The sequence below is a fragment of the Camelus ferus genome, chromosome 6 (assembly GCF_009834535.1).
Source record: "Camelus ferus isolate YT-003-E chromosome 6, BCGSAC_Cfer_1.0, whole genome shotgun sequence".
NCBI lineage: Eukaryota > Metazoa > Chordata > Mammalia > Artiodactyla > Camelidae > Camelus > Camelus ferus.
In genome coordinates, this window is record NC_045701.1 from 59,475,055 (window position 1) to 59,497,123 (window position 22,069).

The 22,069-nt window shown below is 45.2% G+C and overlaps 1 protein-coding gene across 1 annotated transcript; it reads right to left on the bottom strand.

Annotated features, from left to right (window-relative positions):
* Positions 1 to 14,654: 14,654 nt before the first annotated feature.
* Positions 14,655 to 18,835, bottom strand: SIX1 (SIX homeobox 1). The gene is made up of 2 exons (XM_006185720.2): positions 17,980 to 18,835; positions 14,655 to 15,954 (listed from the first exon to the last, which is right to left on the bottom strand). The coding sequence occupies exons 1-2, from the start codon at positions 18,537 to 18,539 to the stop codon at positions 15,660 to 15,662; spliced, it is 855 nt and encodes a 284-aa protein (XP_006185782.1). The 5' UTR covers positions 18,540 to 18,835; the 3' UTR covers positions 14,655 to 15,659.
* Between the last annotated feature and the right edge of the window lie 3,234 nt (positions 18,836 to 22,069).

A 22,069-nucleotide genomic window follows, 5' to 3' on the forward strand; every position in this document is an offset into this window, starting at 1 on the left:
GGGGTCAAGGTTTTCTTGTTGAGGGGAGGAAGAAACAAAAAGGAACTAACAGGCCGTCTTCTGAAGTTGACCAAGACACGGTCCCCAAATCACTGCATGCTGATCCCATCTGAAGGGTGGACAATTTGAGAATCCATAAGATATTATTGAGATTTTAGCCCTAGTCCTAGGCCCTTTGATGTTTAATTAATTGCTGAACCCAAGCTTATATTCGCCTCTCTAATCTCTGCCTGAATAAGACTAGAAGGGGTTTATTGAGAGCACAATTACTGTTTCTAGAAACAATGCCAGAAATTCTTTTTTAGAAGATAAACATTGAAGTGTTTTGAGTGGGCATCAAAACTGACAACAAAGCTTTAAACACTTCTGCCAAGAGTCTTACTACAACAATTATTCAGGAGGTAACAGCCTGTTCTCACGAGTAATCTAGAACCTCAAATTTCTTTTTCCTAGCCTCTCTGAACTCTTAACAACAAGATGACAAACAATAGGTTACACAGTTGCAATAAAGGAAATTATTTATTGTGTACAAATTACGCTCTCAATAAACTGACTTTGCCAACATGTTAGGCACAGTAAGGCTTTCAGTCTGCTGGCATACTCCTTGGCAGAGCTCTGAGGAAAATGTGGTTCTGATTTAAAATGTAGAAAGAAATTTTAAAATATAAAATTATAGAAATGGAACCCTGGAAGCCTAAAAGCATTATTGTATCTTAAAAGACCTGCAGTTTACTAAGGGCTAGGGGAAGACGGTAATGAAACTGCCTGCCTAATTTAAATTTACAAACTATTTATAAAACTGAACATTCAGTTGGATAGGTATTATTCTTTCTGTGCTGCCAAATGACCAGTTTCGCTGGGCTTGGAGTAGTTTTTTATTAATGGAACTATGATGCCAGTAGGCACAAACTTAGGCACTTGGAAGAATTTGGTTTCGAAAGTGTAACCAAAGCTCATGCACATGCTTATATTTGTTAACCAGCACAAATACAATTGTTCCAAAAAGATAGCACTGTTTGTATTAGATTTGTTTTTCCTGGTTTAATACACCATTAAATGCCAAAAAGTTCACCAAATCTAGCTAGATACAAATCTTTCTCTCATTACCTTATGGATATTTACTATGGTTAACACCTTCCTGGGGTGCTCTGGCAGCATTTTTGTTTTGGGGTTTTTAATGAAAATCATGCCTAGCAAAGGTCTGGAGTCAAATTCTAAAGATAAAGATCCTCTTAAAAATTTTTTATAGTAAAAATATTTATCTCCCCTCCCCGCCAAACATGAGTGGTAATATATATTACTTGCAACTCAGTGAAACCAATCTATACTTTTGTTATAACATGAGTGATGTTACCATGATGCTTTTCTGTGTGATTATGCTTCTCATTTCTCAGGGACAGTCTGTCTCAGGGCATTCATTCAGCTACCTGAACAGTTTTCAGTTTCCACCAGCACAATCTTATCAGAAGAGATTGGGCAGGGAGATAAGGCTGTCCCATATATGGTTGCATCTGGAGTCTGTAGCCAAACCCCCACTGTTAATGCTAGATTTGACCTAAGAACCATTCTGCAGATTGCTCATGAATAACATTTTTAACCATAATTCTCTGCTCATTGTTAGAAAGGAGAGTTTTCTTTATATTTAACTGGTCAACTCTTTAAAATAAATGTGACCTCAATTCTGTGAATTAGCTAGTGGCCATGGGCAGATTCCTTCTGAGACAGCCACTTTAAATCATACTACCAGGAGGGGAGAGGCGTTTCTCGATGGTGGTTTTCCAACTATTGCCAAACTCTTAAGGTAGAAAAACGTTCCTAAAAGAGCCAAGGTTACATTCCACCACCCCTTTGCCTTACATCCATCATTAACAAAGACAGCACTAAGTCTAAAATCTCATGAGATGCTTATTGTTTTAAACCTTACTTTTATCATCATCGCTTATAACATACATGACCACAATTTCTCTTTTTCTGAGATTTCATTCTAAGCAAAATTTCTAATTTAATGGTAACACTTGAGAGCATATCTAAATATTTGGATTCATTTCTGGTGAAAACAAACGGGCCAGAATTTTAGCAGAGATCACTGTGCTGACATGTCTGCTTCCTACATGCAAAGCAATTGGCTCAACCAGGCAACAGAAGCACAGAAAAGTTCATTCAGTCATCTAGTGTTACATTTTTCCCTTTTCAAATCTTTGGCTAATTTGAAGCACAGCCTTATCAGGAAAAGAAAGAAATATTTTCTCTTATCCCTCTTAATCCATCTTCATTATCAACTCTAATATCTCCTCCCACTAACCTTAATTAATTACCCACTTAATGAATGAATCAGTCATTCAATAAAGATGGCATTTATTTCCATTTGTAAAGGCAATTGCATCGAACCTACTTGGAGCGGTTATGAGAATGTGTGAAAGAGGAAGACATAAGGAAAAAAAGGATACAGGTTTTAAGAGATGACTAGATAAGTCAAATTGCTGTGAAAATAAATGTTACACTTCCCATATGTTACCAAAAACGTAGACATGAGAAATTCACTGCTGGTCTTGGTTACTGTCTCTAAATAGCTGATTCACCATAAGACTTTTTTTGACATGAGCTGGCCATGGATGTACTTTATCTGAGATGGTACTTCATTCATCCTAATAATCCACTGTTTCTACAAAAACCAGTAAGTGATATTTTTTCTCACTAAAAAAAAATTTACCCAATCTAACAGCCCAAGTGAATACTATGTACATATAGTCATTAGTATCACAGTCTCAATAATTTATTAAAAATTTAGAAATTTTAATATTTTTCTTCTGTAAAAAAAATCTGTAGATATTATCATTTTTGTTCAGTCTTAAGAGGTTAAATCAATGAAAATATGTCTAAACAGAAAATCTTCCTTGGCCATTAGCTTAACAGCCACTCACAAAAAAATACCACACTAAAATCTAGAACAGGAAGTGAAGAATAAATAAATATCACTTCCAGTTATGGCTGGAACATAAATGAGCATAAGGAAGGTCTTAAACCTGAATTTCAGCCAAGATACCAGGATTGTTGATACCACTTCCAACAGAACTGACAAATATTAAGGTGAGTTATGTGATCAGGACTTGAGGTTTTATTTCTCATCTAAGAAATATGAAATATTAGAACTCTCTGCTCTTACTGGACAAAAGATGTATTTTCAGTTTTTAACTAGTTAGTGTCCTCAGTCAGAGAGCTAGTGCCAGAATTACACATAATAGTCTGAATCAAATTAGTCTTCACAATATAGACTGGCTTGTGAGCCAAGAAGGAACTGTAGATCAGGCTCCGGACCTTCTGCCTCTTACCCACTCTACCCAGGAGGGGATGAAGTCACCAAAAGAATTTCCCATAAGAAACCACAAACCCCAATACCTCTGGTACCACCTGCATGTCCTTTCTGCACAAGGTTTGGCCCACTCCAACTGTTTAATTCTTGAGAGCCAATAGGTATACAACTGTACCAAACCACTGAATTGCATAATGTTACTTGAGACAAACTGAATGTGAAAGGCTATTTTATGGGTATTTTGCCTTCACTCCTGCAGGTAATACAATCCACAGTACACCCACTGGCTAGCAGTATTTGATTCTCCTAATCCTCATTACCATACTTCCTTTGGTACACTTCTCAAGGGAAGTATGGCTGACAGCACCAGCAAAGAAAATAGGTCTTTCTTAATCGTGTTGTGCAAAAGAAGTGTACTGAAAGATTAGAATCAATCTTGAGTCTTGTTTGTGAGTTTTCTTCATATCTCCACAAAATTTGATACCTTTGTTTTACTATATTTAATCCATGTATTTCAGGTAATTATTAAAATTCAAGTCCTCATTACCCTAAAGTCATACACGATCTAGTTTAAAAGGGGGGTGGTGGTGACAAATTATAGTATTTGTCATGTGCATGTTTTTACACTAAGTTGGCCACCATATAATGCTAAACACTTGGACTTCAAAAAATAAAGCTTATATTTCATTTCATTCCTTGTTTAGCTCAGCTAACTAATGTTAAAAATCTTTAAATTTTATAAGAAATGGGCTTATTTTTCCATTGTTTCTGGCCTTAATCAAAAGAGGAAAAAATGCTTTTAACAGTTGAAGGTCCAGTTAGCTATCTGAGATTGACCTTTAATTAAAATCATAAACTGTCATGCATCATAAAATATACTGAAAATATCTAGTATGTTATCTTCTAACCACTCTATGAGGGCTAATTCATTTTAGCTATAACTAATTTCCAGTGGAAAGAAATTTACTGTACTTCTCAGCATTATTGACAAATAAGTCTTTCAATGTCATAGAGGCTAAGTGATTGAACAGGAACAACAGCTTCAGCACTTACATATAAATCCTTCAGAGAAATTCTAGCATTGAGGGGCCTGCATTTCCACATTTATTTTATTTCACTGTGATACATCTACAGAGTAGAAATAAGACTCCTCTCTTTATCCAGCCTTCAAGTTTAGTCATATATTTTTTTTATTTGAAATAAACTAAAGCTGATTTAGAGCGGACATGCCTTTTAGAATGCCCTGAGGCCTTTCATGTCTTGAATTGATATGCTAAAGCTTGGACTCTACCCAAACTTCCTTGAAGAACCCTCTGCAAAGTTTAATCTAATTTGAATTAACTTATTCCTCAGCATAAAATGCTCTTTCTTATTTCTCTTTATTTTTTGAGTGAGCACATAGACACATTTTTGTGTTTCTAAACATGTGGATGCTGGAACAATTTAGAAAGAAAAAGCACTACATATTTCTTCATTTCAGTCATGTTAAAAAGCAGTGGCAGAAAGCATAATTCTGAGAACTCCTGGCCCTGACACTATGCAAGTCATTTCACAATATGCAAATGATTTAGCAGCAATATAGTCATAGTTCCTAACAAATATTTCTCTGATTATAGGACACATTCTTAAAAGTGATGGGCTTTAACTCTCACTTTTTCTATCCATTTCTGTCTGTGTACTGCTTACATTCAAATCTTTACTTTATAAATAAAAGTAATATTAGAACATGTATTTTCCAAAAATAAATTCTTGTGTGGACAAGTGCAAATCTACAGGCCTAAGACAGAGTATATAACAGACCTTTCTGATAAATTTCTAAACATGCATCTGCTCCCTCTACTTCTACCTCAAGGAATTCATGAGTGTGATATCATTTTTTTAAATTAGAAAGTGTTGAACTTATCCTGAGCATGTATGGTGACTGACTACAAATTGATCAACTTTCCTAAACTAAAAACTTAAATATATAGTTTTCAGTTGGCTAGGAGACTTTTGAAGAAAAATGAAGATGCTGAAGGAAAATGTAGAGTTAAAGAGCTGGGTACAAGATGCCTCTTCCAGTAATGACAACGAAATCATTGCGAAGGGATTGCAGTGCATGAGAATCCCTTCTTAAAGACACCTACCACATGCACACTCTACCTACTCTCTAGGTTTTATATTTACCTTTCCTGCAGTTGTCCCTCCTACTAGCAGTTCTCTGGTCTCTGGTTCTACCACTGAGTCAGTCTAGGGAGAAACGTCCCAGCATAATCCCAGAAGTTCTCTCTCATAGTCTCTCTCTCATTCTCTCTCTCTCTCTCATTTACCCATGCAAATTTCAGCTATGCATTTTGCTTTCAATAATACCTGAATGAGAAAGTCCTTGAAATCAGAGAAGGCTGTGTGACATGTCGAAATGAACTGTTCATCCCTAGTGATCATTAGAGTGTCACCAGAGAAGAAATGTACCCAAGAGGGTCCTGCAAAATTCCAACTCTGGGAATTGTGATCTATCTAAAGACTCTGTCATTTCAGCAGCCCATTCATTTACTCAAAAAATATTTATCAGGTGCTATTATACCAGGACTGTGTTAACATCAGCAAGGCATTAAATTTTCAAAGTACTTTCTTATTCTACACTTATGTTGACACATTTAGGTGGGGCATTAAATTCTCTACTCCGCTGAATGCTTTAGTTTCCTTCGAAGTCATTTGTCATTTTCAGGCACATTTAAGTAGGTTTTATTTTTCATCAATGGAACACTACCATACGTGATGGCATCTACATAAGTGTTCAAATCATGAAGAACAATACAGATGACAAATTCCAAACATTGTGGGTTTAAATGTCACTTCAGAATTAAGTTCCTGGAGTTAAACTTCCAGATTCTAAACTCAGGGATTCAAGAAATGAAATTCAGTTTTGGCTACCCTGAAGGCTAATCAGACCTTAGGTCCCTGTTAGAATAACTTCTGCTTCTATCAATGTCTCAGACAAAAGGAGCAAATGGCCATACCCTGCCCTCACTGGAAACTCTACAATCATGGGAATTTTCCCAGGAGGCTTTGTGAAAGTCTAAGGAAGGTTCAAGCATGTTACAATTATAGCTACTATTCATTAAATGTGTTTTGTGCCAAGCACTCTACATTTAATACTTCATCTCATTTAAGGTACCCATGCAATGTAAGTTTCATAGTTTCTATTTTCCCTGATGAGGCTGGGCGAAATTAGGTAACTTGCCCTGAGTCATACAGTTTGCAAGTGTATGCAAGTGATGGGTCTGTGACCACGCATTATTCTACTTCCCAGCAGTCAGTTCTCCCTGTAATGTATTTCTAACGTGTTTCTTTAAAAAGAAAAGAAAATCACCTCCCTAGACCCCATGAAGGTTGGGGAGAAAGATGGGGACTGATAACTCTGTCTGGGAAAGATTTCTGAATTCATGGAGAAAGAAAAAAGGAAATTCTGTAAGAGAACAAAGCAGTCGCAGCTGTCTGGGTTAAGGAGAAAAACTCGCCTTGAGGGGCCTTGGGTTTACTTCTTCCTACCAACCCTGAGGTCGCGCGGGCACCGGGCGCAGTGATTGACAGGAAGGTAAGACCCAAGGACGCGGTTGGCCGCGCGGGGGTCGGAGCGTCAACTTCTCCCCGCCACCTCCCAGCCCCCGGCGGGGAGCCTCCACTGCCAGTACGGGAGAGGCCGGAGGCAGACGGATGCTGCTAACTGATGAGGGCAGCCGAGCGCGAGGGCGCTGAGTGAGGCCCGAGCGTCCTCCTGCCCGGCCTCAGGGTCCCGGCAGCCCAACCTGCGCAGGCCCGGGGTCGGTTGGAAGGGAAACCTCCGCCCAAGAGCTGGTGCTGGGTCCCAGAGCGTCCACCCAGGCCACTGTGGGAGCAAAGGTGGGGCCGGGGCTGCGCTGAGGCCCGCGGGGGCTCTAGGCCCTGATGCAGAGGCCGGGCTACCGCCTGGGGTCTGCTCAGGGCCTGTGGCCAGGTTTTCCTTCCCACTCCGGGTTGACCCTAAAGACAGATGTAATCGTGCGGGCGGCAGCGGCCCACGCTGTCTGGAGGCGCAGGGCGCTAGGGACGCGGCGTGGAAACCGTCCTGAGGGGCACCCCCGCCTCTCGCGCGCAGCTCTCTCCCCGCTCTGCTCTCCTCTCCTCCTTTCCTGTCTCAGAAAGCCTGCCAGCCGCGGCCCCAACCCGTTCCATTCTCCTCCCCCTACCCCGCGCGGGGCTCCGCTTTCCCTCCATCAACTCCAGGCCGAATTCAATCCGAGAAGGCTCCTTTGAGCTTTTGTGTTTGCTGGGGGAGATTGTGGGCGCAGGAGGGATCGCGTTACAACTTTCATTTCCTGAAATGTTTGAGGGAACATCCAGGGTTTTTATCCCCCCATCAGGCCGGGCGATGGGCTCGGGTTTCAGGCCTTGTCACTCAGCTGTCACCAAACAAACGAAGCTCTCAGAGCCCCAGAGAGGGAGAGCTACCTGCTATTCATGACCCCTGGAGCAGGTGATCGCTCATGGGAAAAACAGGTAGAATTAATCATAGGGCTGTTCTCTGTTTCCTCTCCTTTTTGGCAGACCTGCCCACAGTGTGAAACCTGTCAGAAAAAAAATTAACTCTTTCTTATTCCCCAGGGGAACTAAAAATACATTTTCAGAAAACCCACCACACACATTCACACCAAATGACCCGAATGACATTTTGAGGGAACATCTTCACATCCACTCCATCTTGCAATTTCTTAGTTTGTGTTCCCATCTTAGTGGGACTTGGAACATAGGAGAACCAGGAGAGAATGTGGCATCTTCGGGTTACCTGGGTCTATCTATTGAAAGGAGTCCCAAGTGTGGTCTTTGAACAGGTAGATTTCAACATCTCCTTCCTGACTGGGTGTCAATGCAGTTGGGCTTGATCCTAATAAAAGGAAAATATCTACCCTAATAGGAGTTTCTAGACAACTTCTGTAAGTGGGTGTTTCCCTTGCCCAGATTCTTCCCTAAGTCAACCTTGTTGAGTATCCATATTGGGGTCTGTATTGGAAAATCCAAATGATTTCAAATTTTCCCTTATTCATTTAATTCCTAACTCAATTCCCTTAGTTGAACAAAAGCAGAAAGGTTAGCATCCTGGTGTTCTTTGTTGTGAGGCTACTGTTTACCTGCTACTTATTAAATATTACAATATAAACTTTAAGTTATACCTTTACTTTTTATTTTGTCCTAGCTTTCTTTTCCCTATACCTCTTTCCCTCCTAGAAATAAAAAAGAAAGGGAAAGAGGAAATGCATACAGATTTGTTTCTAAGATAATGCTGGAAAATTTAACCAGGACAGCTTGGGAACCTTAAATCAGACTGATTTTTTTTTTAAAAGAAATTTGATAAGGGGGCCTGCATTGACATTCTGCCTTTTAGTTTTTCCAGAAAAGTTTTGTTTTGGGGTTGTTGGTTTTTGTTTTGTTTTGTTTTTGGTGAGAAATTAGGAGATACACTGTATGTAAAAATAATCCTCCAGCCTCCATTATGAAGATTCTGTCTGTTTATTTTGAAAACAGCCATAGGTTCCAGTTTCCCAGAACTGATTTTCTTAGATTAGCTATTTGTGCTCAGAGGTAGAGCCCTGAGCAATATTATTCTTCAATTAAAATCAAGAACTTGACTTTAGAAGGAAGCATGTTATGTTTATATAACATCAGCAATACATAGAAAATATTCCCCACACATATCTGAAGACAGACAAGGCTTCAATTGTTTAAATGTTCTTTTCACTTCATAGATACTAAGTCATGTTGACCTATCTAGCTTAATTTTTTTAAGCTTGTTACCTACTTTCATATTCCCCGCTTCCTAAATACAGAGCTAATGCTTCTTCCTTGTAACTACCTCCTTGACTTAGAGGTAAAATTTCCTTTTGCAAGGTATTGCACACTACGCCACCTCACCCTCAAAATGTGCATTTTCTACACAAGGACTTTTGTACATTGTAAGTTGCTGCTCCCCTCCACCAGCCACACCAATCCCCACAACTATCACACACACACACACACACACACACACACACACACACACACACACAAAGCTGCAGAAATTAAGAGAAACATTACTGCATACTGATGCTTATATTTTGAATATAATATCTGAGAGCCAATTAAAGATGTCACATCTATGGGGGTTTGGTTTGGTTTGTTATTTTTTTCACAGTCCCATTGTCTTTCTATGATTGGATAACTGGCAATTCAAATTAGAACTGAAGTGCTACAAAGTAGCTAAAGTCGTGCCTTAAGTTGCGGGGGGGGGGGTTAGTTGAGTTTGTAAGGTGTAAAGAACACCTAGAAATTTGGTTTTACAGACACGCTGGTTGGAACCAACAGATTTTGTTATCAGGGATACCAACTGACCAGCTCTATGAAATGTTAAAGAACATTTCAAAAAAAATTTTTAGGTATCTTAAGGCAATTAAATGACATGTTAGTAAAAATATGTAGTCTGGGACTCTTTTTTTCCTTTAAGATCCCACATGCATATCAGCTCAGGTCCTGAACCACTACCCCAATACTAACCCACCTACCCCCCAAAAAACTGTATCTATTATAAATAAGCCATGGCATTTTAAAAGTTATAATTAATTTTTAATCCCATATTAAATTATATAGCAAATTAAGATAAATTTGTCTTGTGTTAATCCATCAGTGCTTCTATTCAGATCTGCCTATGTCAGTCTCACAAAAAAATTATCTTCTAAGTTAGGGAGGGTGCAAAGGACAGGGGACCAGAGGGAGGGAACTGGTATACATTTCCATGCCTCCTTATTATAGTAGGTAAAGGGCCAGAATCTATCTTTCTATTTGTCTGTCTTTTTAATGACAACCACTAATGGCAGTGAGGAAGGGAGAACAGCCAGTATCACCTAATAGTATTTTAATTACAGTTGGGTGGCCACTTCAGGTATGCTTAAGTGTGTGTTAAATCTGAAGTCAAACCTTTTCTCTTTCAAAGATAAGATTGTTTGGGTTGGGTTTTTTGTTTTTTTGGGGGGTAGGTTTTGTTTTGTTGGTTGTTCTTTCTGAATTTGCCTCTTGATCATGGGGAAGGGCGGGGGTGTGATTTTAAGAATATTTTGTGACATGGCAAAGGAAAACAATTAGTGAGCACTTTACCAAAAGGTGGGGTGGGGGAGACCCCAAGATAGCAAAGCAATATAGGGGAGCAAACCTTAAGGTGAGTGCTGGAGTCTCAGCTGTTCCTTAAGTTAAAAGGAAAGAAGCTGAAACTCAGATGTGGAAGAGACAGGCGTCCACGCGCCTCAAGCAGCCTCTTTCTCTTTGTTTTTAAATGCTACTGCAGTGTTGTTCCTCGCTGTCTGAAAGGACCACAGTGCCTAAAACACTGATTGCCATCCTCAGTGGGAGAACGGGTTTCCAATTTCATCAGCTGGAACGAAGTTGTGTGTATAGTCGGCTTAAAACATTAGAGAAAATGAGGCCTTCCCAGGGCAATACTTTTTCTGGGTAAGACAATAAGCCAACAATTCGCCCATGATTTTGACTTTTCGGTCCTGACTGGCTTACCCAGATCTTTAGAGAATCTTTCAGATGGAGCTCTTGGATTCAATCAGACTTGGGGGCCGGGGGTAGGGGGCGGGGGGAGGGAACACTGTGACCTTGAAGGGACTCATAAGTTCCCGCCTAAGGTTGCTGAGCATACCTGCGGGCTAAAGGACTGAGCCCTCGAGTATCCTTGGTGTGAATTGCCCCTGGGGACGAAGTGGGCACAGACACTAGTTCCTCTGCCTTCGGGCGGCTGGAGGAGGTAGTTAGGGAGAATTTTTGGTCTTCTACTCCTGGGAAGAGCTCAAAAAAAAGGAGAAATGGAGCACAGAGAGCACGTGGGCCACCAGCGAGTCTCCTCACCTTAACTTTGACCCACCTGTTCCTGTCAGCGCCGCCTATGCTACCAAAGAAGGGCAGTGTGCCCCGCCACAGCCCATTCCGAAGCGCGCTGCGGGCCTCTGCCCGCGTCTTCCTGTTGGGGCCCCGGACGGTGCGCGGAGAAGAGGCTGCTGCTCGCCCTGGAGCCACGGGCCATGGGGGAAACGCCCGACCAGGCCTCGCCAAGGAAGCCGAGCTGCCGCCTGGTCCTGACTGCGACTCTAAAGAGCAGGGCCGCTCTCCTAGGCTGTTGAAGTTCTAGTGACAAGCCCAGGAAGGGGCGCCCTCTGGCTGGTACCCCTCCCCCGAGAGCGCGGGTGAAGAGCCCAGGTCGGAGAGCCAAAGCCGAGGCGGCAGGAAGCAAAGGAAACGGGCCATACCTGAAGCAGGAAGGGTGGCGGAGCCTAGGCAGCCTCCCGACCAGGCTCTGAGGCCTGAGCCGGCTGTCCTGGGCCCACAGCGCGGCGTCTGAGAACGAGGGAGCGCTCCCACCTGCCGCGCGGCCCGGGAGCCGCAGGTGGCCCAGGCTGCTTCATCCCGCCGTAACCGGGCCTGGTCCAACCCGCAATCCTGCGTCTGGCGCGGCTCACGTGCCTCGCCCCGAACTAACTCCTTGACTTGGAGAGCGAGACCCGACTTGGGTTTGGGATGTGGCTCCGAGGTGCCCAAGGCCACGGCAGCTGCGTTGTCTCGCGAAGCTCAGGCTGCGGCCTCCTCCACGGCCTGACCCTTCGAGGCCAGGCTGGCAGCCTCTGCTTTCAGGGGCTCCGCGGGCCGGACCATCAGGCCCCGCGCCTGGAGCTGCGCTGTGGTGCGGCTCCCGGGACGCGCGCGGTTCTCGTAAGCGGTGAAGGGGACTAGCAGCGGAGGGGGACAGAGGGCGGCGTCCTGACTGCCCGCGCCTCGGGAGGGCAGAGCGGCCAGAGCAGCCTCCGGAGTCTGCAGGTGGCAGGAGAAGCTCCTCCAGTTTTTTGCAGCCAGAGTAGCGTGGAACGGAAGCCTCTAGCTCCCCAACCTGGAGTTCTGCCTGAAGACTCGATCGACCAAAGACCTCCAGGCGGGGGAAGTGGTAGGACTGGAGCTCCTTCGCCCACAGTCTCCGCTGCAGGCGCGGCGGCGGCAGAGCAGAGGGAAGGCTGCTCCACGCGGGGTCAGTGCCAGGTGCCGGACTGGCCCTCAGGGTGCGGGGGAAAGCAACGTGACAAGGGTCACTGCTCAGCAAACTCAAAGTTCGAACATAAGCGCCAACGCCACTGTCTCTTCCTGGACGCGTCCACTTCATCTCAGGGTCAAGACCAAGCTGTCCTTGGCTAGAGAATAGTTCAAGACCTGCAGTGCCAGACCCCAGCGGCGCCGTTTTCCCAGCCCGCAGTTAGTGGGGCTTTGAGCGCTCTTAAATCCTTACCTGCTAAGCCAAATTCACGAACCACCGGCCAGAGCCCTTGGTCTCCTGAGTATATAGGAAGCTTCAGCCAAGAGGTCAAGGCGAACAGGTAGTGGGGACCTGAACAATCCTGTGTTCAGATTTAAAACGTCCAAAAATTAAAAAATAGCCCGTGTGTGTGTGCGTGTGTGTGTTTAATTTTACTTGGCAAAATTCTGTGAAGTTTTATCCTAAAAACACTTTACTTATAAGCTGCTGTTCATTACTTTGTCTATAGTTATGAAATCTGTAAAGGAGAAATGGAAAAGCGGCTTTTGATTCAGTTAAACTACGAGGCCGAGAAGGTAAATTGGAGGTCCCTTAACAGCTGGTCCTTGAAGATTTCCTCGAGGGAAAAAAAATATGGTTAGTTCCCTCTAATGATCGCTCTAAAATGATTACCAAGAAAACTCAAAGCAATATGCAGCTTTCTTGCCTCCTCCTGTTTGTCCCCGGTTTAGCCAGACTGAGAGGAGGATGGTAAGGGAGGCACATTGTGCAATTTCTTATTAAACACATCTGGAATATGCGCGCTCTGGATCAAATGCCAGGGATTTTACAAAGAGTTTATGACTGTGACAGAAAACTGTCCTTTTAACGAGTTTACAAGCAGTAATCACAGGGGCTTTTACAGGACGGGCCCGCTCTACTCGCCAGATCTGCAGACATTTCCAAGATTCACCAACCAAGGGAGCAGGAAGTGGGCCCAGGCGCCCAGGGAGACAGAACTTCCAGGAGTCTAAAATTATACTAAACAGAGCTGGAAGAGTGGGGGGTAGTCATCAGAGTAGGAAGAGAGGGCATGTAAGAAATTAAAGTAATTGGCCCTTCCTATTTTCCAGGGAGATTTCCGCGGTGTCCTTTGAAGCCTGTCAGGGTCATTGAAAGCTATCTTTGTGCAGGGTGTTTGTTTTGGGGAGTGAATGTGAAGAATGCGAGGAGAACCCCTGTGAGAGCCCCTCCTGCAGAGGGTGGCATTTCTCCGTGGCCCAAGACGTGGAGAATAAACACCCTAGTGACTTAAATAAACACCAACTTAATGATCCAAAACACTAACAAGGGAGATTGGGACCCTGAGCTCCCAATCCAAATGATGGTCTCTGAGCGGCTGTGTGAACATCTGTCCATCATTGAGGGGAAAAATGACTTTATAAGTAAAAGTGACTACAGTTAAATACAGTGACCCTTTCTCCCTTGAACTCAGTCAAAGCCATCTGACATTAAAAAAAAGAAATCTGTAATAAGGCCTTAATGCCCTGCCCATCCCCTTCTAGATCAGGACAGGAAAGATAGGAATGAGTAAGAAGAAAGAAAGAAGTTAATGGTGACATAGAGGGAGAAAAATTAAAATTTTGAAACTGTCATGTCAGAAAATAAATAGACTTCCTCTGGGAAACAATATTTTACAAAGCACAAGCAAGCCTGTTATCCTGAGTAGAATTTTAATAAATAATGCCATTTGTTTCACTAATTTTAAAAGCTAAATACAAAGATACATCATTTTTGCCTCAGGCAAAAATAATATGGAGCCTACATAATTACTGGGATTTTTCTGGACGCTATCCTGCAACACTGCAAAGAGCTCCTGTCCTGCTGGTTTGCTTTCTGTTTGTACAGATTAATTCACAATGTTGCTACCCTTGTTCGAGTTCCCCTTTCCCCCCCAGGCAGATAAATTATTTTACCTTCACAGTCTTGTCATAAACTTGTTAATAATACAAAAGAACTGAGTTAACATATGAATGCTGTGGAGAAGAGCTGGTGGTAACCAAAACTGCATATCTAAATAATTTTTTAAAATAAATAAATATCCCAAAACTAAATTCACTTTTTCTGTCATATAATTAACTCAGTCACCACTCCTGGTTCAGGAGATGGCCTTTAAAGTACCCTGCAATTCATAACCATCATTAAGTAAGAAAGCAAGAAAACATCATTAAAAAAAAAAAAAAACGGCCCAATGACAGCAAAACACAACTCACCTTTCAGAAACAGAATCGGTACTCCTGGTGTTCTACTAAGTTTTAATTTAGACTGGTTTAGGTACAATAGAAAAGAAACCTGAAAACACATGCTGTTTTAGTAACAAAAACCAGGTTGCCAGATTTGTTGTGTATTGTTGCAAGCTAGAAACTAGGAACAGGAGAAACCCTTAACAGGGGTGGGGTACAGATATGAAAGCTTTGAGGGCATAAGAAGTAATGGCATTCAGGAAAGTGTTTTTTCACATTGGTACATTTTTAAAGTTTGCCATAAAAAAAAACCCAAGAAAACAAACAACAACCAAAAAACCACACTAAATTTGACAAAAATAGTTGTATTTCTAATGGTCACTTCTACTTCTAACTGCCTCACATTGAGAGCATTAAGACATTTAGGCACTTGTTTTTTCCCCCTAATACTGTTCTTTCATTTTAATCTACATAAAATTGTTTAACACTAAATATGAAAAATGTAAACTTAATTTTCCCCATCAAAAAAGTTGTAAGATCATATTTTTCCTATTCATCTTAAGAATGCAACCAGTTCCTCCCAGGCTGGAGGCTCTTTTCACGATTTTGACTTCTCTCTCTCTTTCTCTCTTGTTTTCATTTCCTTTTCCTATTCTCCAAACATTTTTCCATAAATAAATTAAAAGGAAATAATTAAAATCCAGTTGCTTTGTAATTCTCATTCATTTTTAAAAAAAGAAAGAAAGAAAAGAGAGACATAACTGAAGCAGGAACACGGGTTGCCAAGAATCAGGCTGGGTGACTGGATGTTTTTGTTTGTTTGGGTTTTTTCTTTTTTCCTGATCTCCACACTGGGAGGGGAAATGCAAAACTGGAAAGAGTCGAAGAGAAGAGAGCATTAAGCTTGAGATCACTGTTGGTTTGAGTTTTAAAAAGGTATCTGTGAAAGTCCACCATTCCTTTATGCGCAAATAACCCCAGAAACAAGCTGCAAAAATGTTCCTGATTTCTATTTACAAGTGTCCCTAGTCACTGTGTTGAGGCCCCAGTCCCTCCCCTCTTAGGACCCTAAGTCCACCAGACTGGAGGTGAGGGGGCCCAGTAGGGAGTCCTGGAGCTGATGCTGGTGGGCTTGCAGGCCGTGGCCTGGCTGTGAGGCCGTTAAACCCGGGAGAGAATAGTTTGAGCTCCTGGCGTGGCCCATATTGCCCTGCAGCAGAAGGACCGAGTTCTGGTCTGGACTTTGGGGAGGTGAGAATTCTTCTTCTGAGCTGGACATGAGCGGCTTGCCCCCTTCCAGAGGAGAGAGTTGATTCTGCTTGTTGGAGGAGGAGTTATTGTTTTCGGTGTTCTCCCTAAGAAATAGAGGACAACACCATATGGTTAAAAAAAAAAAAGTAGGTTAAAAAAAAGTGTTAGATGGAGAGAGAGGAGCTGGAAGGAGGAAAGGGCCATTGTGCAATCAGTCATTGACCCAAATGGAGGAGCTGTGTCCTCTCACCCATCCCCAAGGGTTCTGGGGGAAGTGAGGAGGCAGAGGGGACTTGAGAAATGGGGAGCTACAGACAGAGCTCCTGGGGACCCAGGTCCTTTCCTCTTCCACATTTCAGAAAGCCAGATCAGCAGAGCTTACTTGAAACACACAAAAAATATTTTTAAATTTTTGTTCAAGCGGTTATTTTTAATCAACAAGTGACACATCTAGAAGTAACTAAGTTTGAAAATCTTCCAACAAATTGTTGTTAGTGATGAAGAAAATGATCAGGGAAAAACAGCGCCCAATGCACAGATGTTTGGGGGGGGTGAATCAAGTCAATTCTCCTGTTCCCATCTGAGGAAACAATTAAACGTCGAGTTTCCCTGCCCCTGCCCGGAGGTTGTGGTTTCAGACACAGGACAGGTCATGGGAAGTGGTGTCCAGAGCGGCCCAGTGACCTGAGTAAACACAGGGAGCGCAGCCAGTCTCTCCAATTTCATCAGGGAGTGGGCCCTCGGGCCTCGCTTAAAAGACAGCCGTTTTGTAACTAACATCAAACTGGAACTCTGCTGTCCCCGTCCCCGTGTTACCCGCTCAGTCCTCAGTCCCTCACCGCCCTCTCTCAACTCCTCTGAGGACATCCACACCGGCGCACCCTTTCCCGGAAGGGGAACTTCGCGACCCCGCACAGCCGGAGCCGGCGCGGTGTAGCGGAGCGTCGGTCTGCGCGCTCGATGCTGGTACACTGCAGGATCTCGAAGCCCTCGCGGCTTCTGCCTTCAGAGTACTCCCCATGCCCTGGGACCGCCTGTCTCTCACTCCCCATCCCTCACAGTCTCTCTCTCCCAGAAAGCCCATTTCAGCTGAATTTATCCAGATTCTGCTTTTCCACCCGGAGGGGAACAAGGCGACGACACCTTCGGCCCCCAGGCTCCGAAGCGAACAAAAGAAACCCAGGGGTCCCGGGCGCTCGAGTTTTCCCCAAACTGCTCGGCTCCCGGGAGCGCTCTCGCCACCGCCACCGCCTCCCCGACGCTCTTCCGAATCTCGGTTGGAAACCTACAGCACTCGGGGGTAGCCGGGCCAGGTGGCCGGGGGTGTTGGGGCAAGGAGGGCGGAGGCAAAGACAGGTTTAAAAAAACACTGATTTCTGAACTCCGGGACGAGAGAAGTCTGCTACTGGAGCCCCCTTCCGCGCCCGAGGCGGCGGCGCGGACAGCCAGACTGACCCGCCGCGGCGCCGGGCCAAGCGCGAGAGAAATGGCAAGGAACAATCCTTTCTGGGCTTGGGGCGCCGGGCAGTAAACGCAGCGGCAACTCTCCCAAAGCTCTCTTTTCTGTGGATTTCTTTTGAAAGACTCCTCCCTTTGTACAGCTAGTACGGAATGAAGCAGGACCTCTCTCCCAAGACTACCAGGAAGGAGCGAATGAAGGACGGGGCGGGAGTGGAGGCTGAGCAGAAGTTTCAGGCCAGCTCCAACCCTCTGGGGAGCAAGAAGAAAAGGGCTTGAGACCCTCCCACCGAACCCCTTGCCTTGCGATGCCAATCAAGACTTACCTTCTAGTTCTAGAAACTCACTCTCCACCCGCCACTCCTCGCCCCAGCCAGACAGGGAGGCATGAAAAAGAAATCTAGGGCCAACATTTTTAACATTTCCCGACACTCACATCCCAGGAAACCCACGCGCGGACTCTCAAATCAGATAAGTCCCCAATCCCTAACAAGAGATCTCAGAGTTCACGAACTTTCGCCGCAGTGCCGCGGAGGCCTGGGCGCCAACCCGCAGACAGGCTCGGGCCGGAGGGGAGGACGCGGTTCCTGGTGCCTGCGGGGGCGGGAAGGGGCGGAGGGAAAAGGAAGGCTTCCCGGGGTCGCCCCAGCAGCGGGAAGCACGCCGCGTACCTTTCCTTGGCCTCGGCGGCCCGGTCTCTTTGCCTCCGGTTCTTAAACCAGTTGCTGACCTGGGTGGTGGTGAGGCCGGTGGCCTCGGCCAGCTCCCGCTTCTCACGCGGCGAGGGGTAGGGGTTATGCGCGTACCACTCCCGCAGAACGCCCCGTGACTTCTCCTTGAAGCAGTAGCTGGTTTCTTCGCCGTCCCAGATGGTGCGCGGCAACGGGAATTTTCGGCGCACCCGGTATTTGCCCACCGCACCTAAGGGCCGGCCGCGCAGCTTCTCGGCCTCCACGTAGTGCGCCTTCAGCCACAGTTGCTGCAGCTTAGGGTGGTTGTGAGGCGAGAACTGATGGCTTTCCAGGATCTTGTAGAGCTCGCGGAAGTTGCCGCGGTGGAAGGCGACCACGGCCTTGGCCTTGAGCACGCTTTCGTTCTTGTGCAGGTGGTCGCAGGCGGGCAGAGACCATAGGAACCTGCCCAGGCGCTCCAGGTTCCCGCCTTGCTGCAGAACCTCGCACACGCACGCCACTTGCTCCTGCGTGAAGCCGAACGATGGCAGCATCGACATGGCTTGGGCCTGCCGGGGCGCACCGCCCGGGCGCACGCGGCAGGGAGCAAAACCGAAAAAGCAGGGCGAGGCAGCTGCAGGGATGAGGGCGCGTCTGCTCCTAACCCCCTCCCTAGGCTTTGCGAAGGCGAAATCACGAGTCGAGACTTGGGCGCGGGCGGCCGAGTAAGAGGAGGAGGAGTAGGGAGTGCGCTGGGAAAGGAACGGCCGGCCGGCTCACTCCGAAGCTTTTCGGGCCTCGCTGGCTCCGGCCTCCCGCCGGGTGGATGCTGCTCGTTGCCGGGGAACTTGGTTTCTGTTCTCCAGGCAGCTGCCTTAAAGCGCGCAGAGTCCCTGGCGTGCTGATTGGCTGCAGGCGGCGCCTATCCGGGGCTGGCCAGCCCGCGCGCCGCCCGGCCCGGCCGCGAGGCCGCGCCGCCCCGAGAGGGGAGGGCGAGGCTGTGGAGCTGGGGCTGGGGAGTGGTGGGAGGAGTGGGACCATGAGAGGTGGGGAGGAGGAGGGAGCAGGACTTCCCAGGGACATCAGGCGGTGGGAATGGGTGAGCAAGTCAGGACCTTGCAAAGTGAGCCCCCTCTGCAGTGTCACCTAAGGGCAGCCGCGCACATCTCTGCACAAATCAATGACTTCAAATCTTCTAATTCCCCTCTTCTCCCTCCGTACCCCTGTCCCTGTCCCTTGAAGACTTGCCCTTTCCCGGTGAGCTCATATTTAATTACCTTAATGTTGGAATAAATAAGTAATGGATTGATGAATAGCTTATGGAACGCGATAAATAATACAAAAGCAGACCAGTGCTCCAGGCTGCAGCCGCTGGAAGAATGGCTTCTCTCAGGACTGCCTTCAGCTCCAGGAGCCAAACCTAATTTCCTCCTCTCTTCCCTCCTGCCCCCACCGTCTTCTAAAGGGCACAAGTACTCCAAACCGTATAGCGCTTCCCTCATTCTCAAATGGCCGTGACTGTTTGGGACCACTTGAAGAGCTGTTTAGAGAGCATAGTTACCAAGCAGATAGAGATTCCGAGGGTTGATTTGTGATTTGATATCTTAATGTTCTATACTTTAAATCGGAAGGCTTCTGGACTCGGTTTCCCTATCTGCGCGGTTGCATTTTCCAAGGCCACCTCTGCTACCGAGGAACGCTGAGAAGTTTTGCTTGCTATTAGCAAAAATGCTTCGGGAACCTCGCACGAAAGGCGCTGGATGGGGTGTAAATTAAATAAAACTGTGTCCGGCTCCAATAGCCGTCCGGTTGTAACATAATCTTTGTCCTGTTCTGAAAGGGACACTGCCCTCAAACCGAGGGCGACAACGGCTCCAAGTAGATTTAATAAAGAGGTGTGTGTGTGTGTGTGTGTGTGTGTGTGTGTGTGTGTGTGTGTAGATTGCAATGCTGGCCTATTTTACTGCCAGGGAAGGAGAGATGCCCTGCAATTTCAGTCCCATTATTTGTTATTTTGTGTATGTGTGGAGAATGCTTAGTAAAACTACACAAACAAATGAAGCTGTAATTATCTTAAGCCTCATTTGCACACCTTGTTCCAAAGCAATTATTAAAAAGATTTTGAAAACAATTAGAGTCTCTAAACAAAGATAATCTATTGTCAGTAGCTGAGACTGGCAGCAGATAAGAACAATGCGTGTAGATAAGGGGAGCCAAACAGTGGAAGGAGAGTGACTTTATGACTATACTTATCTCTGATTAGATAAGTTCAAAACAGAATTTTAAGTACACTTCAAAAATGCTTTTGATTTAAATGTGTCCTCTTAGTGATTGCAAAGAACAAACTCTAGGTCCTTTAAACTTGCTTGTCTTCTTTAAATATGTTTTTATTCCATCAGCAAGAGCCCAGCAAGGCAGAACAATTTGCATATTGAGACATAAGTGGGAGAAGGAGAAGCACTGTGTGGGTTTCCCCTTTTATTATTTATATGGTTTTAAAATAATGCACCCAATCCAGTGCACCCTGCAATGTACACTTTAAACTCATGAAGGGTTTCTACCTCCTCGCTGTCCCTTGGGAGACTCTGAGTAGGCACGAAGAGCTTCTCCTGCTGAACTTCCAAACAATGCTTTTTGTATCTTTGAAACCCTGTAGTATCCCATGCAATTAGACCTCAGGAAACATGCTGATATTTCATTATGTTTAGGATTATTTTAAAATGCATTTAATGGATGCATATTATTTCAAAAGTGCCCCTACCACATAGTGTGCCCAACGGCTTGCTTTCTAAACTGGAAACCTGGCAAAGCAGAGCCCAAGCCCATGTGTCTAGTAATTTTCCCTCGCGGTCTTATTTTAGTGCTCATGATGTTTCAGATGAAGTCTTGAGGAACTGCAGTGTCCTGGCAGAAGGAATGTCTCTGCTTGGACCAGTCCTTATTGACATGGCAGCTGTGTGAGGATGGGATCAGAGGCTTAAACTCGGCTCTAAAAAATCAGTTAATACCCTAAAGTTTAGAGCAAGTGCGCAGAACTACAATGTGTGTATACCGGTGGCTGGGGAGCAGGGTGGGAGACTGTAAGCACAACCAAGTCTCTTAAAAGACAAAAGGGTAAGTTGAATATGCGGTGTACTTTATTATTAACAATTTTGCATAGGAAATTAGGCATATCTTGCACAAAGAAGGGCAAGTATAAAGTTGCAGGGGATGAAGAGGAGCGGAGTGATGAAAATTAGACACCAATATGACTACCCTTTTTTCGGCTTCCTGCAGTCCTCTCTGCCTACTTCTTTTCATCTCTCTTCAAAAGGAACCAAGACGTACTAGACGTTGGCGACAACTGGAAAGACATCCGTGTAGATGCGGCGATTTCGGGCACCTGGGTTGATGAGATATGGTGTTCATCCTTGGAGGCCATGCCCGGGCTCGCCAACCTCCTAGCGTTCAACCCAGTAGATCGCGTGACTAGAAAGGAAAAGTGCTATTCGCTTTATACCAACGAGCCTACCTGCTATTTCGATCCCTTGGTTAGGGGAACCAATTGTTATAAATGTTAATTATTGGCTCGGATATATAAGGTTTCCCAAAATGGAAGCTTTCACTGAAAACCACTAAAAGAGGTAAAATGACATGAATTTACAAACCACATAAACCAAATGATCCATTTTAAATCGCACACAGAAAGGTTTGAGTTGTTCTAGTAACTTAAAACCTCCTGTCAATGCAAATCACAAGAAAACAGAGATGCGTCGGAGATTTAAAGGCAACGAGCAACTCCAGCTGCTGCCCTCGTCGCTTCGCGGCTCCCGAGGGCAACGCGGCTGGAAAGGGGCTCCCAACGCCAGGTTTCTGTTCTTCTATGCCTCCTCTGTGCAGGTAACCCCCGGGTATGCACAACCGGTCTATGGAAAAGTCAATGCGGAAGCACAAGTTGGTGCTGGGTTTTCTCGGCCGGGTTGACATAAGGCCTTGGTTCAAAAACTTCTGGCCGGGATCCATTTGGTTCCCTTTTGGCTTGGAGCGAGATGCTTCGAGGCTCCCAGCCCGCTTTCTGGGAATTCCTTTACCATCAAGAAAGATAGGGGGG